Here is a 17,988-nt window from a genome sequence, read left to right as displayed (position 1 = left end):
GAGTCACCACTGACTCACATTTCCTGACAGCATCTTACAGTTCAAATGCTTCACCTTTTGCCCTGTCACTCTAATGATGTTGTTTCAAAGCTCCTGATGCAGCAGTTCTCATTCCATTCCAACTTTCTCAAATTTTATTTTAGCTTCTGCACATGTGAAATTGATGATTAGTGGAATTCATTTTCTGTGCAGAGAATGTTGACCAGTTAGAGTTGCTGACTTCTAGGTCGATGCTCCCTTGGACAAGAGGAGTCATTGAGGCATTAATGGACTTGGTGACTTTGTCTGATTTGTCCTGTTTGGGGAGTAGGAAAGTCATGTTTTTGACCATTGTCCATTTCTATAAGCTCAAACTGAACGATGCAGCCAAGTCTATAATGCCAGACAGAGGCAGTGAACTAGCAGCTTCTAAGTTGATACCAGTGTCTGTGCAAGAGCTTTCTCCCTTCTCTTCTAACTAATAAAAACAGTGCTGCTGACCTGCTTGTTGCTGCAGCACCGAGGTTCCAGGGCAGCACTATATTGTCACTTTGTCCTCTTCTCTCTCCCATTACAGTTCTGTATCAGTTCTGCTGAGTGTCAGATGGTGTGGTCCTGGGCTAGCTGCCAGGCACCAACAACCACGTTGCCACATCTCCACTGGTGCCCCAAGACTTCCCTCTTCAACCTCCTTTAGCTGACCCGAAATCAGCATCTTCATTGCCCACACTGCTAAACTTCGTTCCCGTTCACCCTCCCACCCCCAACCTGCTGTGCTTGCCACCACAACTTGCTGCCAGCCTGGCCACTCTTCTTCAAAGCCAATCAAGCCAGCCTAATCACTCTTCTTCAAAGCCAATTAAAAGTACTAATGTCTTAACAGCAGAAAAGCAGCTCATACATTATAGAACGAAAACAGTTATTTGGAAAATTCCTGACCTCTTCCCCCAGGCCCAGGCTTTGAAAGACTGCGTTGGAATGACCTGGTTGTCCCCTTTCAAGAGAAGGGTGATATGAAGGGACAATATTGCATTCTGTGAACCCCCCCCAGAGTTGGCCTCAGATGTTCCTTGAATCTGAGGTTCTCTCTGCTTTTATGTGTGTGGGAGGTAAGGACTCTAGTTGACATCCAACTATCACAGACCTGCTGATGAGTGGGCAGGAGGGTTAATAAAAGGAACTGAAGCATCAACATCCCTTTCTCTTTGGTGTTCTTCAGTGCCACCCACCAAACCCCCCTCTCCCAAAAAAGACCCTAATCAGCTTAGGAAATGCCATCTGTGAGAGTGCAGGCTGCTACTGACCAGCCACTTGCTATTTCATTTTAGGTTTTAGGCTAACAGACATTGTAACTTGTCACTCCAATTCTGGCTGCCGTCGAAGGGCACCTGTCCTCCTGCCACCATGTCATTCTAGGGATCAGACACACCTATCTTGTTTAAAAACACCAAAACTGAAATTCATCACTGCTGCTTCCATGAGAAAAATAAAATATATTTCCATCAGTCCCTCGGCTTCCTACGGTAAACTTGAAGCTTAAGCAACACAAGGGTTTTCAAATTGGTCTAACTAGACTGCAGGTACCGGTCCATGACTGCAGTCAGGAGACCGTGTACAGCTTTAGACAATATAAACTTCGTAACCCCACTTCTATAGTGCAAAAGCAGGATTACCTTTTCTCTGTTCGTAGCCCTATTTTTCCCCAGTGTATCTAAGTCAGCATGGAAGGACTAAAACCAACACGTGGGAGCATTATGCTGTCTTTCTTTCCTTATATTTAAATCAAGCAAAAGTTGTCAGGTGAGTCTTCAGGAAAACAAGTATTTTTTTTAGCAGAACCCAGTGGCATGGGCAAGTGAAACAGTGAAAACATCTAATAGTTTGTGAGGAAAAAAAACGTGCCAATGGGCTTTTTTTTTTTTTTTTTTTTTAACAGTGTTGCTGTGTTAGAATCCGTGCTGTCCACAAAGAGGCTGTTTGGATGTTTACTTTAGTGTGTTTGCTCCAAAAATGAATCCTGTTAAAAACCATTGTGTAACCTACGGGGATAGTTCTGACATTTCAGGATCGGTTTGTTAAACGTCTTTAAGATGCACAATAGATCTGCTGATTGAGTTCTTATGATCTCTGCAATCTGTGAATTAACCTAAGAAAGGGTTTCTGTCTAACGACAGATATTGCTTTTAGGTTGAACGTGTGTGGCTAGAGCAGTTACTAACCACCCTGAACAGGTAGATATTCTGGCCCTACTCAAACAATAGGGAATCAAAATCATTAAGGGCATTTTACAAAAGTGGCCCATTTTTAGGTCTCTGCTCTAGATGGTGCGTATGCACTGTCTTGAAACGAGACCTGCTGTATCTGCATCTTGGGCTTCAGCCCGCCAATAGGTTTGCCTTTGGCTGGCTCCTTTGTCTTTCCATTATGCGTTCTCCCCATTTGTCCATGATGTGCATACATCATGGGTCCTCAAGGGTTTAGCCCTTACCAAGAGCACCGACCAACTACTCCTAAACCTACACAGCGGCCATTTTATGGCATTGTTTCAGGGCTACCTTTTAATTTCTTGAAGAACACAGAGGATACTGAAGAATTTCTTGCCTGCTCTGGACAACACTGAGGACGCTGGCGACTTGCATTCCTGCTGAAAGACAGGTTCATTTTTGTAAACCAAACAAGATTAAGTTATTTGCCCAGAAACATGGGTTGTTGAGCCTATGCTCATCTGTTAAATGCATATAAATATGCATCTTCTTATCTTTGTCACTGTTTGTCTCTTGTCCATTTCTTTCTCCCTTTTTTGCTATTCCTCATTAAATAGGTAAATGAGTCAGGAGCTTTTATAGCACACAAGTCACCTCATAGCAAGTTGGCAGCATGTACAACATTCCACATTTATATGAAACAAGATATTTTTGAAATCTTGCACCATATGGAAGAATTTTGTCAGTCTAACTTTCAGCAACTAGACTTTTGTGGATACACATATCTTGGTGGTTAAGTTTAAAGAAACTTTCTGAAAGCCCATCTAAGCCGCAGTAACAGTTTAACTCTTTCTGGAATTTCTCAGAAACATTCCATGGTATATCTCTGTCAGCTGCCACACAGAGGCCGGGCGCTTGGCCTGTTCACAAGAATGTCTTTCCGGTCAGAGAAATGATGGACATGAAACCCCTGCTTCTCATCAGATATGACCCAGTGTTTGAGTTCCATTTAAACTCCGAGGTTATCACAGCTCCATCTACAAGCAAGGACATAGGCGGTGTTTGCACAGTGGAAGAACGGCAGTCCCCCACAGAGGGCACTTGGATGTTTACAGAATCCCATCTTGTGTACTGTCTTCCAGATTTCCAAAACAACTAAAAGCCCTATCGTCCGATAATATGACAAAACAATTTGTTTATTGGTTGTTCTCAATCAGTTGAGAGATAAAGAGAAGCTGCTGCTGCTGCACATACCATAACAATATCTGTATGAAGGCATGTGGAATCTGTGCGAATCTCTTCACAACCCCTCCATAACTCAGCTGTTTGAAGCCGCACTTAGGTACTGATAAGTATTACTTTTTAAAAAAAGTTTCTAGTGTGCAGTAATAAGTTCCTCAGTGGTTAGACAAGAAGCTTTGGATGAGCGGCTGCCCCAGGTGACCAGGGAGCGCTTACTCCCACATTGCAACTGTCTTTTGTACTGCCCATATACAGGCACTGTCTTTGTCGAGCCGCTCTGCTCCGTCCTCAGCACTTCAACAGCGAACAATGTGGCCTGCCAGTTTCTCACACAATTCATCCTCCCACCCATTCAGTACCCACAACTGCCCTCCCGTTCACTACCCACAACTGCCCTCCCGTTCACCCCCACCCGATTGCCAAAGCCAATAGGTCACCCTTTGCCGAGACTTATTGGCTTCGCCAGTGCTTGTTTTTACTGACCGGGTCAGGCGCAAGACATATACATGAATTCTCTTTCTTCCTTTGTCATTGTTTTTAGTTTAGAAATCAAAGGTCTGTGCACATTCCAGCATCATTGAGGGTGATTGCAATAACTGAAAAAATCCAAGTGTGGTGATCTTCTTTATTTCTTTCTCTTTTTTCCTTTTAAAAAATCTTTTATTAACCTATCCCCTTTTCCACATCTGCCAGAGTATTGTCTTTATGTGTTTTGGCTTAGCTGTCCACTTCATTGAATTGTATTCACTCACAGCATCAGCTTTATGGCCATCCTCCATCTTCTTCTAGGTTGACTTTGAAAATCCTGACTATGAAAGGTTTCCAAACTTTAGGAATGTGGTTGCGTACGAGACTGTGGTGGGACCAGGAGATGTACTTTACATCCCAATGTACTGGTAAGAGATTTAAAATCAAATGTGTCCTTTGAAGATACCCAACATTGCCACGTTGCCCCTGCCCTTTTTTCTTAATTCCTATCGCACCCTTCTACCCCTTTCTCTTACCTGAATTCCTTGCTTGCCCCTTCTTCACTCCCTCTCCTCACCTCTTATCTTCTCTGCCTGCTCTTCTGTTCTCTTGCATCCTCTTCCTCTTCCTCTCCCTCCCTATCTTGCATGACATTGTTACCATTTTGTTTTACTGTGTAATGGATTCATAGAAAGTTGTTGTGGCACAGCTTCTTGTGCGTTGAAATTATTAACCAAACAGAAGTTAGTTATGGTGTTTGGAAATTATATTGATTACATTTATGAGGGTATCCTCTGATTTTTTTCAAGTCAGTTTTACTACACTTTCTGTTTGATCCTTTCAAATATGAAATCCTTCACATTTGCTAGGAGTGATTTACCGTTGCACAAGTTAACAAGCATTTGTAATGCAGTAGGTCTTGCATTTGAGAGAGTTAGAGCTGTTGGTGTTGTAAGTACATAATTGGACTGTTTTGCCACATAAAGTGGTCATCATTGCCTCATAATTGTCTTTTCTTGCCACATAATTCTGCTGGCCCTGCATATAACTAAAGCACTTCCATTTACATTCTTTCTCTGTCTGCAGCAAAAAAATGAAAATATTACCATTTAGCATCTTAATTTAAATCTGCCATGCTAATTTGGATAGAATACCACTTTCACCACCCCACCATAAGAGTTGCTGGCCAGCTAACACAACTCCCCCCAAAAAAGGCATAAGACAGCCACAGAGGAGTAACAACAGAAATAAGAGAAATAAACTAGAAGGGTCACCCAAACATATCAAGAGTGTTCGATCAGTCATAGTTTAATAAGGATGTTACATTGTCCTGAATCATGGTAATAATTGACATAAGGAGAGAATAAAACAATACACTAATGTAAGCCCAATAAAAACCTTTATACGAAACTAACTTTTGGCATTAGACTGTATTGCTCAAAACAGCCCCTAGAGGGCACCACACTAAAAATAGCATTTGGAAGTAACATAGAGCCAGTCCCTAGAGGGCATAACCACATGAAAATAGAATGCAAAGTAATGTAGTGACACATTTTCTGTCCTACTAGAATATTATTACAAACAAGGCTCGTAAAACACAAACTACTCCCAATTGTAAAACAAAAGTTCCAGCCATGAGAGAACTTAAAAAGGCTTGCTTAGTATTTTGAGCCCCCAACCAATTGTGGGGACCCAGAAAATACCTGGACAGTAAGCACATGCCGTGCTGGACAGTTTGATTGTGGTCTCAATGTCCTATGACCACCACACGGTGAGTTATGGGCACAAATGTTTTGTAAAAGAAATTCCTTGCAAAGCATTATGGGGTGAGTTTGAGTGCAGCGACTATTGTAGTATCTTGACTGTAACGCTCACCACAGCCCCTAGAGGGTGTAGTGCATTAAACATTTTCATGCCTGCTAGAATAATATTACAAACAAGGCCCTTAAAGCTCCTATTACTCCCAGCTGTAAAGCAAAAGTTCCAGCCATTAGAGAGCTTAAAAAGACACTGAATGTTGGTGGGTTTATTATTTTGGGGTCCCCACTAACCTAGACAGAGATGACGTAGACGAGGGTTCTGCGTAGTTGGTCCTGGAGAGCCGGGACCATGCCAGATTTTTAGCTTATCCACATTTAGAAAAAAGATGTTTCAGAAATGTACATTTTTCTAAATGTGAATATGCTAAAAATCTAGCGTGGACCTGGCTCTCCAGGACCGACTTTGCAGAACCCTGACATAGACACTTTATCGTGCTGAGCGGTTTAATGGTGGTCCTAGGACCATCACAGACTGAGTTATGAGCAAAAATGGTTTGTGAAAGGGACGCCCTGCAAAGCATCATGGGGTGGGATTCCCAAGTGCAGTGAATATTGTAGAATCTGCTCTCCTGCTGTGCCGGGAGAGCCGTTTTGAGGATTTCTGTATTTTTTTACTATTGAAACGACTGCAGTTTGTATATCTTTCAACTGCTAAACCTGGGAAAATATTATGGATGGGCTTGCCAACTTAAATGACTGATTTGGTAGCAATGTGACATAACTCGTGCTTACGGTAAGAGCTGCAGTACCTCCGATAGAGTTCACGATCAAGCGGCCATGGAGCGCAAGGGTAGAGACAAAAGTAACATTTAAGTGACTCCGATTCTGTAACAGTGTGAAGTAGCTGATACTCCTGCAAAGCGCTACAATACCTCCGATCTAGTCCGCACTATATGAAACTTCAAAGTGCCATGGGGCGCAAAGGAGATAGACAAAAGAAAAAACTAGTGCGCACACACACAAGTATATGGCCGGTCATGCAATAATCCATGTAACCTGGTTAGTCTGCAAGGCTTAACAAAGCAGCCGCAAAGCGGGACAAACTTAAAGCATTTACCTAGGAAATCAAAGGAATTTTGAAAGGCAGGCCTGTGAAAGAATGAAAGTGATGGGCGTGGTTAAAGCCCACAGAGTAGATCACATGTTGAGAAGAGCAGCGCATGCATGCTGCTATGTTCAACATAAAAATCTTCTTTTTCGTATTCGGGTTGTGTTACTCCTTTCTCATAGACAGATTTACTCTTTTAGGAAAGTAAGTAGCACACAATGGCAATTAAAGCTAAAACGTAAATACAGACATGTCGAACACTTGAAATGAGGCTATTAAACCTATAAAATTGTAATCTATTTTATTCTGCTGGAGAAAATCTTAACAGTATTAGTAAATCTCTTCATAGTTGGAGTCTGATTTTTCTTTCTTTCTTTTTTTTCTTTGTCAAGTACTGATTTAATGTCTTATTGGATGTAGGCTTCAGGGAAAGGCATAGCAGTAAAACTACAATATGGATGATTATTGACAAACACTCTTTACAAACCTGCGAGTGTTATCTATTACAGGTGGCACCACATTGAGTCGTTGATGGATGGTGGAACAACGATCACTGTCAATTTTTGGTACAAGGTGGGTACAATTGCAATATTAAATCAGCTTTCATAGACAAGGTTGAAAAGCAAAGGGATAGGGGTGTGTGAAAAACAAAACCTGGGAAGTGTAGTTCAGTTGATTTGTTAAACATTTGTTGTACACAGCAAGATTGTCCTAAATTAGTGGCTCCATAGCTCTGCTGTGGCAGTGATTTGTCTTATGGTGAATGTGTAAAGCGATCAGTACAGCAGAACCTGTTTCCTGTCACAACAGTTGTTTTTGTTCAAAATAAGTTGTTACATTTACAGAGGTCTTTGGAGTCGTGACCTACTGATGTTTGAGAAAAGGTTAAGAATTGTTGCATACGTTTGTCAAAGAGGTATTTGAAGAGTCACTAAACAGTGCCAGTTTAACTGTAGTTAAGTCTATGTTGATCCATCACGTTTAACACGCTCATGGGTTTAGAATGTATCTTGTGCGTTGAAGATTTATCAGCAAAAGAATCATCAAATACTTTTGAAAGTCTCACATAGCCTTTGGAAGGCTCTCGTCTAGACCAGTTAAAGCAGCTGTTTAATTTGGCACGTGTACCTAAGGCTCTGGGTTCCCAAATAGAAGATAAGAAATGTTAATCATGTTTCCTCATTAGAGTTAAACTAGAGAAGAAGTTAATTTAGATCAGTTGTGGTTAAAGATGAGTTTGCTTCTCATTCTCTCAAATACTTTATCTCATGTTTGCGAAGTGTTTTTAAATGACGTCTTTCAGTGCCGTTTCAAGTTCCAATGTTAAATCTGAAAATAACTATAAAAAAATCATGACTCTTTCTTTCGGTCCTTGAGCTTGAATTTGCTATGTAAACTATTGCACCATTGAGGATAAACATATGAATTCTCAGTTTAATCGTCCATGGGTTCACTTGCTTGGGTGTGATTGTATAACCGAGAATTGTGGCCCTTGCTTCCTCTTTATTAGTAACGTTCTGCATATTTTTAGAAGATTATTCTATTGAATGCTAAGATTGACAATTTTATGGACCTCGTGTTAAACAGAAAGTTTGAACCACTCGTTCTGTAATCTGGCACTGCCAGTTTTATATTTCTGAATGGTGTCCCAGATAAGATGGTGACCGTGTTTTGGGATGCATCCATGGTGAGCCTCACTTGGATACCTCATTTTTTTTTTATCATGAGGTAACACATTTCTGTTGCTGTGGGCAGAAAATGCACTCCATGTTTTACTTGATTCATTGCAGAATCCACTGCATGGGGGGAGTTCCTGCTTATTATTACATCAAAATATACAATAATGAGTTTGAGTCCCAGTTACACCTTCATACGTTCCTATCAGGTAAGAGGTGAAAACTTTCCCCCCACTTTTAGAGGGTTAGTTTACAAACCTGAGGTTGTTGGCTTTGGCAAATCTAGAAAAAAAGAAAAACACTTCAGACGAACACTGCAACATGTGTGATATTAAAACTCCCAAGATTGTTTCATAGGATTAGTGGGTTTCAAAATGCATTGGCAGTTTACAATGTAAAATCTGCTGTAGTTTCACCTTATGGAGCAAAATTGTGGGGACACTCAAACTGCAATAAAAGAACAAAACCACAAAAAATGTACGAGTCCTACTCCAGTTGGGCAAGGGAAATAACGTAGCCATAGGTGTATAAGGAATCATCCTTCGATTACCTTGAAGCACTGTTGGGCCCAGAATTGCTATTTTGTATCCGTATGTTATAAACCAGTTTCCTTTTCATAAACTAAGTTTGTGATTACCCTTATATCACTATGTACCAGCCATGCGGTGCTTCCAATATATTGAAATGCATCTGCATGTTTTTTGACCTGTAAATTTGTGTCACTTCAGGAAGTGTATCTTAGTGACCTTGAGATCCTGAAGACCCCTTCTTAGAACAGACTAAGCTGATATCAAATGTATGTGCTGTTGTTTTTGGACGTTACTACTTCATGGCAAAGTCAAAACAGAAGCACATCTGACTACATTATCATCCTTGCATTGAGGAGGCTGTCTTTAGTGTTGTAGCTGGAGGTGTTACTTCTTGAAGCCAAGGTCTCTTGTTTAAAATCTACTTGTGTATTAGTTAATCCAAAGAATTAGTGTCCCCTTTGTATTGTTTTGTCTACAGAGTGTAAATATGGTAAAGCTAAAACCAGTCTTTATCATATACAGTGTTAGGAAGGCTGGTGTAGAACCAGTGTTTTTACAGAACTCAGTGTAAGGATGTCTTAGCTTCAGCTGCTAGGTTTTTTGTGGCTGCATGTGGAATCGTGTCTGACAGCAGTTCACTCTGAATAGTGCAGTTGGTGGTTTTCTATTGACACCATAAATCTTAATTGTGTGCCTGAACACTATTTTTACATATGTTAAAGTTGATCTATTTTAGTTGGTAAAAGTTTTTGGAACAAGTGAATTCTGCTTTTTGAAGGTTCAGTTATTGCTTTGTTTTTTTAATACTTGTATGTTGTCGTTTTAAAGGCTTTTAACTGTTTGTTTTTTCTATTGTAACATCTTAAACAATAAACTATTAAAGAGAGACATACAAACTGATTCCTAAATTAATCTGTAACTGCCAACCCAAAAGAATGTCCATGCATTATTCAAAGCCAAAGAATGTGAAGGTATTGATGGAGAAAATGATTCTATAATGGCACAGAGACTTTAATAGAATCCAGACTATTTTATGTTTAGAAATTATAAGTTAATCTTCCAGTTCACTTATGCCTTTCCTCAATACTGCTATGGTGAACCACTGTACCAGTGTTGCGTCTCCTTAAAGTTCCTATGGGACAATCTTTAGGATAGGCTTAGCCAAGCTGCAACTGTAAAATGATTAGGGCCCCTGCAAAATGTGTTGAGGGGCCTGAGACTCCATACCCACAGAAATGCATGAACCTTGGGCTGAATGGGTTGGGCCCATGCAGGGGCTTGTGTTAACTGTTGTGGGCCAAAGTGAAAGAGGCGTAGCATACTAAGAAGAGGATTTATTGGGAAACCACATGAATATCCATTTGATGATATAATGTATTTCTATTTTTCTATAACAGGCTTCTCTCTTTGACTCTGCTTCTTCAATAGATCTCCTCCAAAGAGTAGATGAGGTTTCTCATATCCTTAGGCATGGAGTTTGTAAGACCTCCTTCGCTTCTCCATCTTTGCGTTAAGAGGTGCCTTTTTCAAATCTTTACTTACTTTCTTTCTCTTGATAGTCTTTTTTTGAGCCCTTAGCATTTTATTTAAAAAATATTAACTAGTCTTGTATTCTTGAATATCCATCTTAAATTGTAAAGGGTTAGATGAAAGTGGGCTAGTGCATACTATTGATTAGAAGCAACTTGTATTCTTGAAGTATAACCTCGTGCGATTTCTAGTGGATGTAAGCGGCTGAAAATTGGAACAACTGAAAAAGGGTCTTCATTTTTGTATTTACATTTGTGGCACAGTCTAAAACGGGCGTTTGAAGGACAGTGCTGTTTTTCAATGAGCAAGGGAAAGCTTTAAGGAAAACAACTAATGACTGATTAAGTAGTATCGGTATGACCATTTTAATTTTACAGGCCACTGTAATCTGTCTTTTCTCAGATTTACTTACTAAGGAAGCAGGAAAGAAGTCTTTACCATGACTACAGGTCCCATAGTTGTCTAAGCAAAATAATTTAAGAATTAGGGGAGTTCAAGGGATTTTTCTCATCATTCCTACTAAAAGACCCTAAAAGTTGGTTGCCAAGGAGCAACATCTTTTAGAAAGGCAATTGATCCTTGAGATTGATTTAATAACTCAGTGAGCAAACAAACATTTTAGGGTAATAATTTTAGATTTCTAATGAAAAGAAACCTCCAGGATTTTTATTTAAGGATCATAAACCAGTTGAACGTAATCGATAAGTTCAGGTTGGTCACCTTCCAAATATGCCTGTGCTTAAGACAGCAGAAAGATGCATGCTTTTACCGACCCATTAGGTTTGGCAGTGAAGAAATGTTTATTTTAATGGATGTTCACTTGTGAGGTGGTGCTCAGTACGTTTCCTTCTGCAACTTTCTCTGTTTAATTTTCGCCATGCAGTTTTTTCTATTGGAAATTTGAACATCAATTAAGAAAATAGGGAATTACACCAAATAAGACAGAAAACTAGATCTTTACACAGAAAATGTGCTTTTTGTGATTTTAGTGTGAATCCTTTCATCAGTTTTGAGAAAATTAAGTTATTTTTAATGCCTCACTGCCACAGTGGAAATACACAGTGCTGCAGGCCCTAACCACGTGATTTGATTGGCTGGCCGCGAGGCTTCACACACGACCTTAGGCATTGCATGGGGATTGGGTCAAAGACCGTGCCTGCTGCGGGGTTGGTAGTCCATGTGGATTGGTACATGGCCTGGCCCTGAGCCAGACCCTGCACCCAACTGCATGCCACCAGGCACGGGTTGTGCATGCCCACGAGGGGGTTGGGCCAAGCCCATGCCCTGCCACATGCCCTGCCACATGCGCAACATGGGGTTGATTTAGTAAGATAGGATTAAATAACCTCCGCCCCCCTCCCCCCCCAGGGTTCTCCCACTGTACGAGTTCCAGACATGGCCACTGTGCCATCTCCAAAAGGCCCACAATGCAAATATAAGTGTACTGCAAGTGGCATTCAGCTTCCTCTGCTCTGGAGCAGTAGATCTTCATCTGCTGCTTAGTCACTGCTTTTTTGTAGGTCTTCCAGAATCAGAGACCACTGTTACAGTTGTTTCATTTCCACCACCTCTTCGAATTCTACAGTGGCTCTTGAGGTGAACTTATTAAAGGTGGACCAAAATAAACAGTATCTAGTGTGCCTTTCATGTCCATAGAATTTTGTCAAAAATCTCTTAATGTTCATCCAACTTAGACTCTACCTATTTCAAAACCATAAACAGTTTGAATAAGTAAAGACCAGTTCCTAATTTGAGTTGGCGGTTTCAGGTGCTCGGACCTGCACTTTACTGTCAACACCGCCACTTATAACAGCCTGCCACATGGTGATGCTGTTTGTCACTTTTTTAATGAGCTCGGCCGCATGTGTTAAATAATTCAATATACATGAAAAATGGCTAATACTTGCCACCCAAATCTATAAAGGTTGCTTGGACGGCAGGTATCAGTCATATTTAATGTACATTAAAAGTCTGAATTGTCACACTTGTAAGATTGTGCGGCTAGTAGTTGTACTGGTAATGTCATTGGCGGTGCTGGCAGGGACAATGGATGATGCAAACTGCAGCCTCCTGACGGAGGCCGAAGTAGTTATTATTTTACAAATTAAGCACTGGTGAAGACATTTTGAAGTCTATGGCAGCAAATGTTTTCAAAGTCCTGGGCCAAAATCCTTATTACGGGGAACCTTATTGATTGCCTGATTGATAAGGACCCTCATGGTGCACCACAAGAAGCCTTCTTTTTGCTATCCGCCATGCTCCTGACTCTAGCTCCGGGAACGACTTTCGATGTTTTCCTTTGTGTTTAAAAATTTTGGTTAATCTTGAATTGGGGCTTACCTTTGGTTGGCTACAAGTCCCCTGCAATAAGGATATTCCAGGTTATATAACTATCTGGTCAGTTACAGTACTGGACATCAATGCTTTGCACTTCCTCCATTGAGTGGGTTGAAACATGTATTCATTGATTTATTGTATATAAATTACGTAGCTAGGCAAATATTGTATTGGCCTGATGATGATCCCATATGCTTAGGGGATTGAAACGCTGTCGGCCAAATCACTCTGATCTGCATGAATTTATAAAATTGCTGTTTTGGGTGCTTTAGAGTTTTATTTCATTAAGAAATGTGACAGTTTCATTCTGTGTAATTCTTGATGTGACAGCCTTGTTCTTTTGCCTGTTTGTTTGTGTAATACCTGATTTGGTGTGCCCCGTAGGGTTACATACCCCTAAAAGAACTGATTAAAATGTTTTCATATAAATAAATTACTGATTGTTTTGGGTTTTTCCTGTGCATTTTCATTGCGCATTTTGGGCATTACTCTGTTGCATATATGCCTAGGGACCTTTGTTCCTTACAGGTTCTACCATAGCCCATCTTAATCGTCTATCCTGACAATGTGGCTGGGGAGTGGCAAGGGTCCTTTGTCATCTCCCGGGGTGTGTATCTAACCCCTCAAAACTAAAATCAATGGGTTATGGTAACTAAACACTTGATAGGAAATACTTCATTTGGAAACCATAGGATGTAACGGGCCAAAGTGAAAATATAATCAATAATAGAGACCCATCCTCTTCCCATTTACGTAGGTGTGACTCCTGCCCCAGGAGAATTTGCCAATTTATCCAGAGGTAAAATAAGATTCAAATCATTTAACAATGTTGTTAAATCGGTCCCTTCTTTTGAATGCTCCACATGAAGCCCTGTTGATAACAAGCACCTCTTGGAATTATTAATTTCTTCAATTGGGCTTTCAGATAAATGTATATTGAAATCTCCAGCGATGGTTAGGCTCGCCTGCCTCATTGGATGCTTAGCTAACGATTGAATAAATTATCCCAGTGTGTGAGTACTAGATGTAACCTGTGACCATGTTTTTGCATTATAAAAATGTAACAAAAGGCAAAGGACCCTGAAAGTGATATTTTGAGGGCTTGTTAATATGGAGCTCCTATATCTAATTCAGTGCCTTGTCCTTTAATTTCCAGCTTAACCACTGGAGGTCGTCAGAAGTGGTGATGATTAGATCTGTTTGTGAATGGGGATACAGCTATGAGGACTAGGAGGGACTGAGACTGCGACGGATAGAGCCACTGAGGACTGAAGTCAATAGCAAGAGACCAGCTGGGTCAAGGGGGCAAATCTTTTGGTGGTCACCACTTAGGAGGGAGAAGGTTGCTTACTGAAACGACCAATACTCTGGGAGGCAACCAAGGTCAAGGGTGTGGAGCAAACGGTTTCAGGTTTGTTAATAATAATAATAATAATAATAATAATAATAATAAAAAAGGAGTACCTGGTTAGAAGGTAATGGTGCAGGCCTAAAGGAACTTGCTGAGTTAAGTACCTGCTCTGCCACGTGGCCTAGATTAAATTATTACACAGTCTCCCCTCAGTGTCTGTGTATCCTTTCCCAGCCCACTGACAATCCTGCCCATATTGATACGTTCATATGAGTGGACCCATATTTAAATTTGTACTGAACCAATGTGTCTCTTTATTTTTCGAATGAGTGTATGATTCCATAGTGTGACCAATTAGGGGAGGGACAGTACAAGGGCAGGGGTTGCTTGTGCGTGTCAGTGCCAGGAGAAGGCAAGGCAGGACCACCCCCCTTGGCTTTGCATTATCCCACTATGTAATTTTAAGATGAACCTTTTACAGCTGTCTGGCGATAAGGAATTTATTTTTCCCTTAGTCTGGTGGCTGGGGTCTCTTTTTTTGTGATTTTTATAACCAAAAACACCTGTCACTCTTCTGTCTATTCGCAAATGTTTCAGTGGCGCGCTTGTAGTAATTTTACATCTGTGTGATAAACTTCAGTATTTGCAATGTGCAAATCTTTATCTTAATAACCATCTTCAGAATTCATTGTGTTTAATGCAAGTTAGTCTCATTAAAAAATACTCTTTTTTTGGAGAGATTTCCCTAAATTAATTTGAGAAGTGATTGCTTGTATTTAAAATGTATGGCACGCATTACAAAATATACAACTGAAAAGACGGGTAGTTTACTGAAAACTTTATATTTGCATTTCATACTGGTTAGGCCTAATCTTGTTATTTCGTGTTGTAGGGTGCGCCAACGCCAAAGAGAATAGAATACCCCCTGAAGGCTCACCAGAAGGTAGCTATCATGAGAAACATTGAGAAGATGTTGGGAGAGGCTTTGGGTAACCCAAAAGAGGTAAGGCAAAAAGCTTATTGGTGGTTTGAGATTCTATAGGAAATTAAATATGATGCTTTGCTACATCACTTAGTTGAATGTGTTCTTTGTAAGGTCGCATATATCCATATAGGGAAATACTGAAAACCACTACATCAAAGAATGCAGCAGTATTTCGTAGCTCTATTTGTAACAAAAGTAATTCAGTTTCTTAGAAAACAAAAGTAGTTTCCTTGTTTTGAGCATTTGATATTTAATCGGTAAGTGTTTGTTTATAACCAGATCATCCAGCCACCAGGAAAGAAAAGCAGGCAAAAATGTAGCAATGCAACCTCGATGCTGCTACTCGAGCACACAACAGTAACGTGGAATAGAGCCATCTTGGAAGGGCTGGAGGGTGTGATGTGGTGTTTAAACCTGCTCATCACACAGGGAAGTGTTGAGCAGATAAGATCTGGTGTGGAGACTTATACATGGAAGGAAGAATGTGCTTTATTTTTTGTGGTACAGCACACGCGCTCGCGGGGAACATAAAGATTCAAAACGAAAGGGCTTTTAACAGGAATGATTTGTGAGCCTTTTATAAGGAGTCGAGCCTTCTTATCCTTGTAAGCCTGAGCATGCGCAATAAAATGAAAACGGAGAGGGGTATTTTAAACTGAAATACAGAATAAAGGCTTATTTGAAATGTCTTGAATAGTTTTGCGCAGTTCCCGGTGTGTTCTTTTTTTGCTATTCCAAATCTGTTTAAATATAGTTACTTAAGAAAGGGGGTAGCAAAAGCAAATATTATGAGCGTCTGTAATCTTTGTCCTATCGCCTACTAAATCACATAGTTAAGTTTACTTCGTTTTTAGTACCTAACTGTAACTATTGAGCTATTGAACAGCATAATTATAATATTAACCCCTTCCCTGCCAGACCTTTTTTTGGCTATTTGGGGCAGTTCGCTCCTAGGCTCTCAGAACTTTTTGTCCACATAAGCTATCCACGCCAAATTTGCGTCCTTTTTTCCAACATCCTAGGGATTCTAGAGGTACCCAGAGTTTGTGGATTCCCCTGGGGGAGACCAAGAAATTAGCCAAAATACAGCGAAAACTTTTTTTTTTTAAAGCGAAAAAAGGGCTGCAGAAGAAGGCTTGTTTTGTCCCCTGAAATTAGCATTAAGAAAGGGTTTGCAGAGCTAAAATTACCATCTTCCCAGCTTTCAGGAACAGGCCGACTTGAATCAGAAAACGACATTTATCAACACCATTTTGGCATCTTACTGGAACATACCCCATTTTTACTATTTTTTTGTGCTTTTAGCCTCCTTCCATTTAGTGACAGAAATGGGTGTGAAACCAGTGCTGGATCCTGAACAGCTAAACAGTTATGAAAGGTAGACATAATTCTAAATCCAGCAAGGGGTCATTTGTGTAGATCCTTCAAGGTTTTTCTACAGAAAATAAAGCCAATAAAGGAGCTGCACTTAGCAGTGGGTTTTCATTGTATACCGGGTATACAGCAATTCATTTGGTGAAATATAGAGCGTGAAAAATAGGTATCAAGGAACCCTTTGTATTTCCAAAATGGGCATAAGATAAGGTGTTGATAATCAGTGGTTATTTGTCCATATCTGAATTCCGGGGTCCCTATACTAGCATGTGAATTACAGGGCATTTCTCAAATAGACTTCTTTTTTACACACTGGCTTACATTTGGAAGCAAAAAATGTAGTGAAAGACAAGGGGGCATTAACACTTGTTCTGCTATTCTGTGTTCCCCCAAGTCTTCGGATAAAAATGGTACCTCACTTGTGTGGGTAGGCCTAATGCCCGCGGCAGGAAATGCAACATGGATGCATCACATTTTTACATTGAAATCTGAAATGTATTTTTGGGAAAGTGCCTAGCTGTGGACTTTGGCCTCTAGCTCAGCTAACACCTAGGGAAACCTAGCAAACATATACATTTTTAAAAACTAGACACCTAGGAGAATTCAGGATGGGATAACTTGTGGTGCTCTCACAAGGTTCTGTTACCTTGAATCCTTTGCAAACCTCACAATTTGGCAAAAAATACACTTTTTCCTCACATTTCGGAGACAGAATGTTCTGGAATCTGAGAGGAGCCACAAATTTCCTACCACCCATCATTCCCCCAAGTCTCCCAATAAAAACGGTACCTCACTTGTGTTGGTAGGCCTAGTGCCTGTGACAGGAAATGCCCCAAAACACAACGTGGACACAACACATTTTCCTAAAGAAAACGGATCTGTTTTTTTGCAAAGTGCCTAGCCTTGGATTTTGGCCTCTAGCTCAGCCGGCACCTAGGAAAACCTAGCAAACCTCCTTATTTTTGAAAACTAGACACCTAGAGGAATTCAGGATGGGATAACTTGTGTTGCTCTCCACAGATTCTGTTAGCCAGAATCCTTTGCAAACCTCCAAATTTGGCAAAAATAAACTTATTCCTTACATTTCAGTGATAGAAAGATCTGGAATCTGAGAGGAGCCACAAATTTCCTTCCACCCAGTATTCCCCCAGGTCTCCTGGTAAAAAGTGGTACCTCGCTTGAGTGAGTAGGCCTAGTGTCCGTGGCAGGAAATGCCCCAAAACACAATGTGAACACATCATAATGATCTATTACAAAACTACCTGTTTTTGCAAAGGGGGGTGGGATGGGGTGGGGGGGGGGGGGGGGCACATGCATTTTTGGTCCCAGGTGCAGCAGTCATCTAGGGAAACCTACCAAACCCGGACATTTTTTTAAACTAGACACCCGGAGGAATCCAGGGAGGTGTGGCTTGCATGGATCCCCCAACATTTTCTTACTCAGA

The 17,988-nt window shown here is 40.6% G+C and overlaps 1 protein-coding gene across 1 annotated transcript in view; it reads left to right on the top strand.

Annotated features, from left to right (window-relative positions):
- The window catches only part of HIF1AN (hypoxia inducible factor 1 subunit alpha inhibitor), a 160,139-nt gene that overhangs the window by 106,986 nt on the left and 35,165 nt on the right, over nt 1-17,988 (top strand). The window contains exons 5-7 of the mRNA XM_069240360.1: nt 4,215-4,321; nt 7,271-7,334; nt 15,078-15,188. Coding sequence (XP_069096461.1) covers nt 4,215-4,321; nt 7,271-7,334; nt 15,078-15,188 — 282 coding nt within the window. The remainder of the gene's footprint in view (nt 1-4,214; nt 4,322-7,270; nt 7,335-15,077; nt 15,189-17,988) is intronic.

Source organism: Pleurodeles waltl, chromosome 6, assembly GCF_031143425.1.
Source record: "Pleurodeles waltl isolate 20211129_DDA chromosome 6, aPleWal1.hap1.20221129, whole genome shotgun sequence".
Taxonomy (NCBI): domain Eukaryota; kingdom Metazoa; phylum Chordata; class Amphibia; order Caudata; family Salamandridae; genus Pleurodeles; species Pleurodeles waltl.
This window is presented reverse-complemented; position numbering and strand designations above follow the sequence as displayed.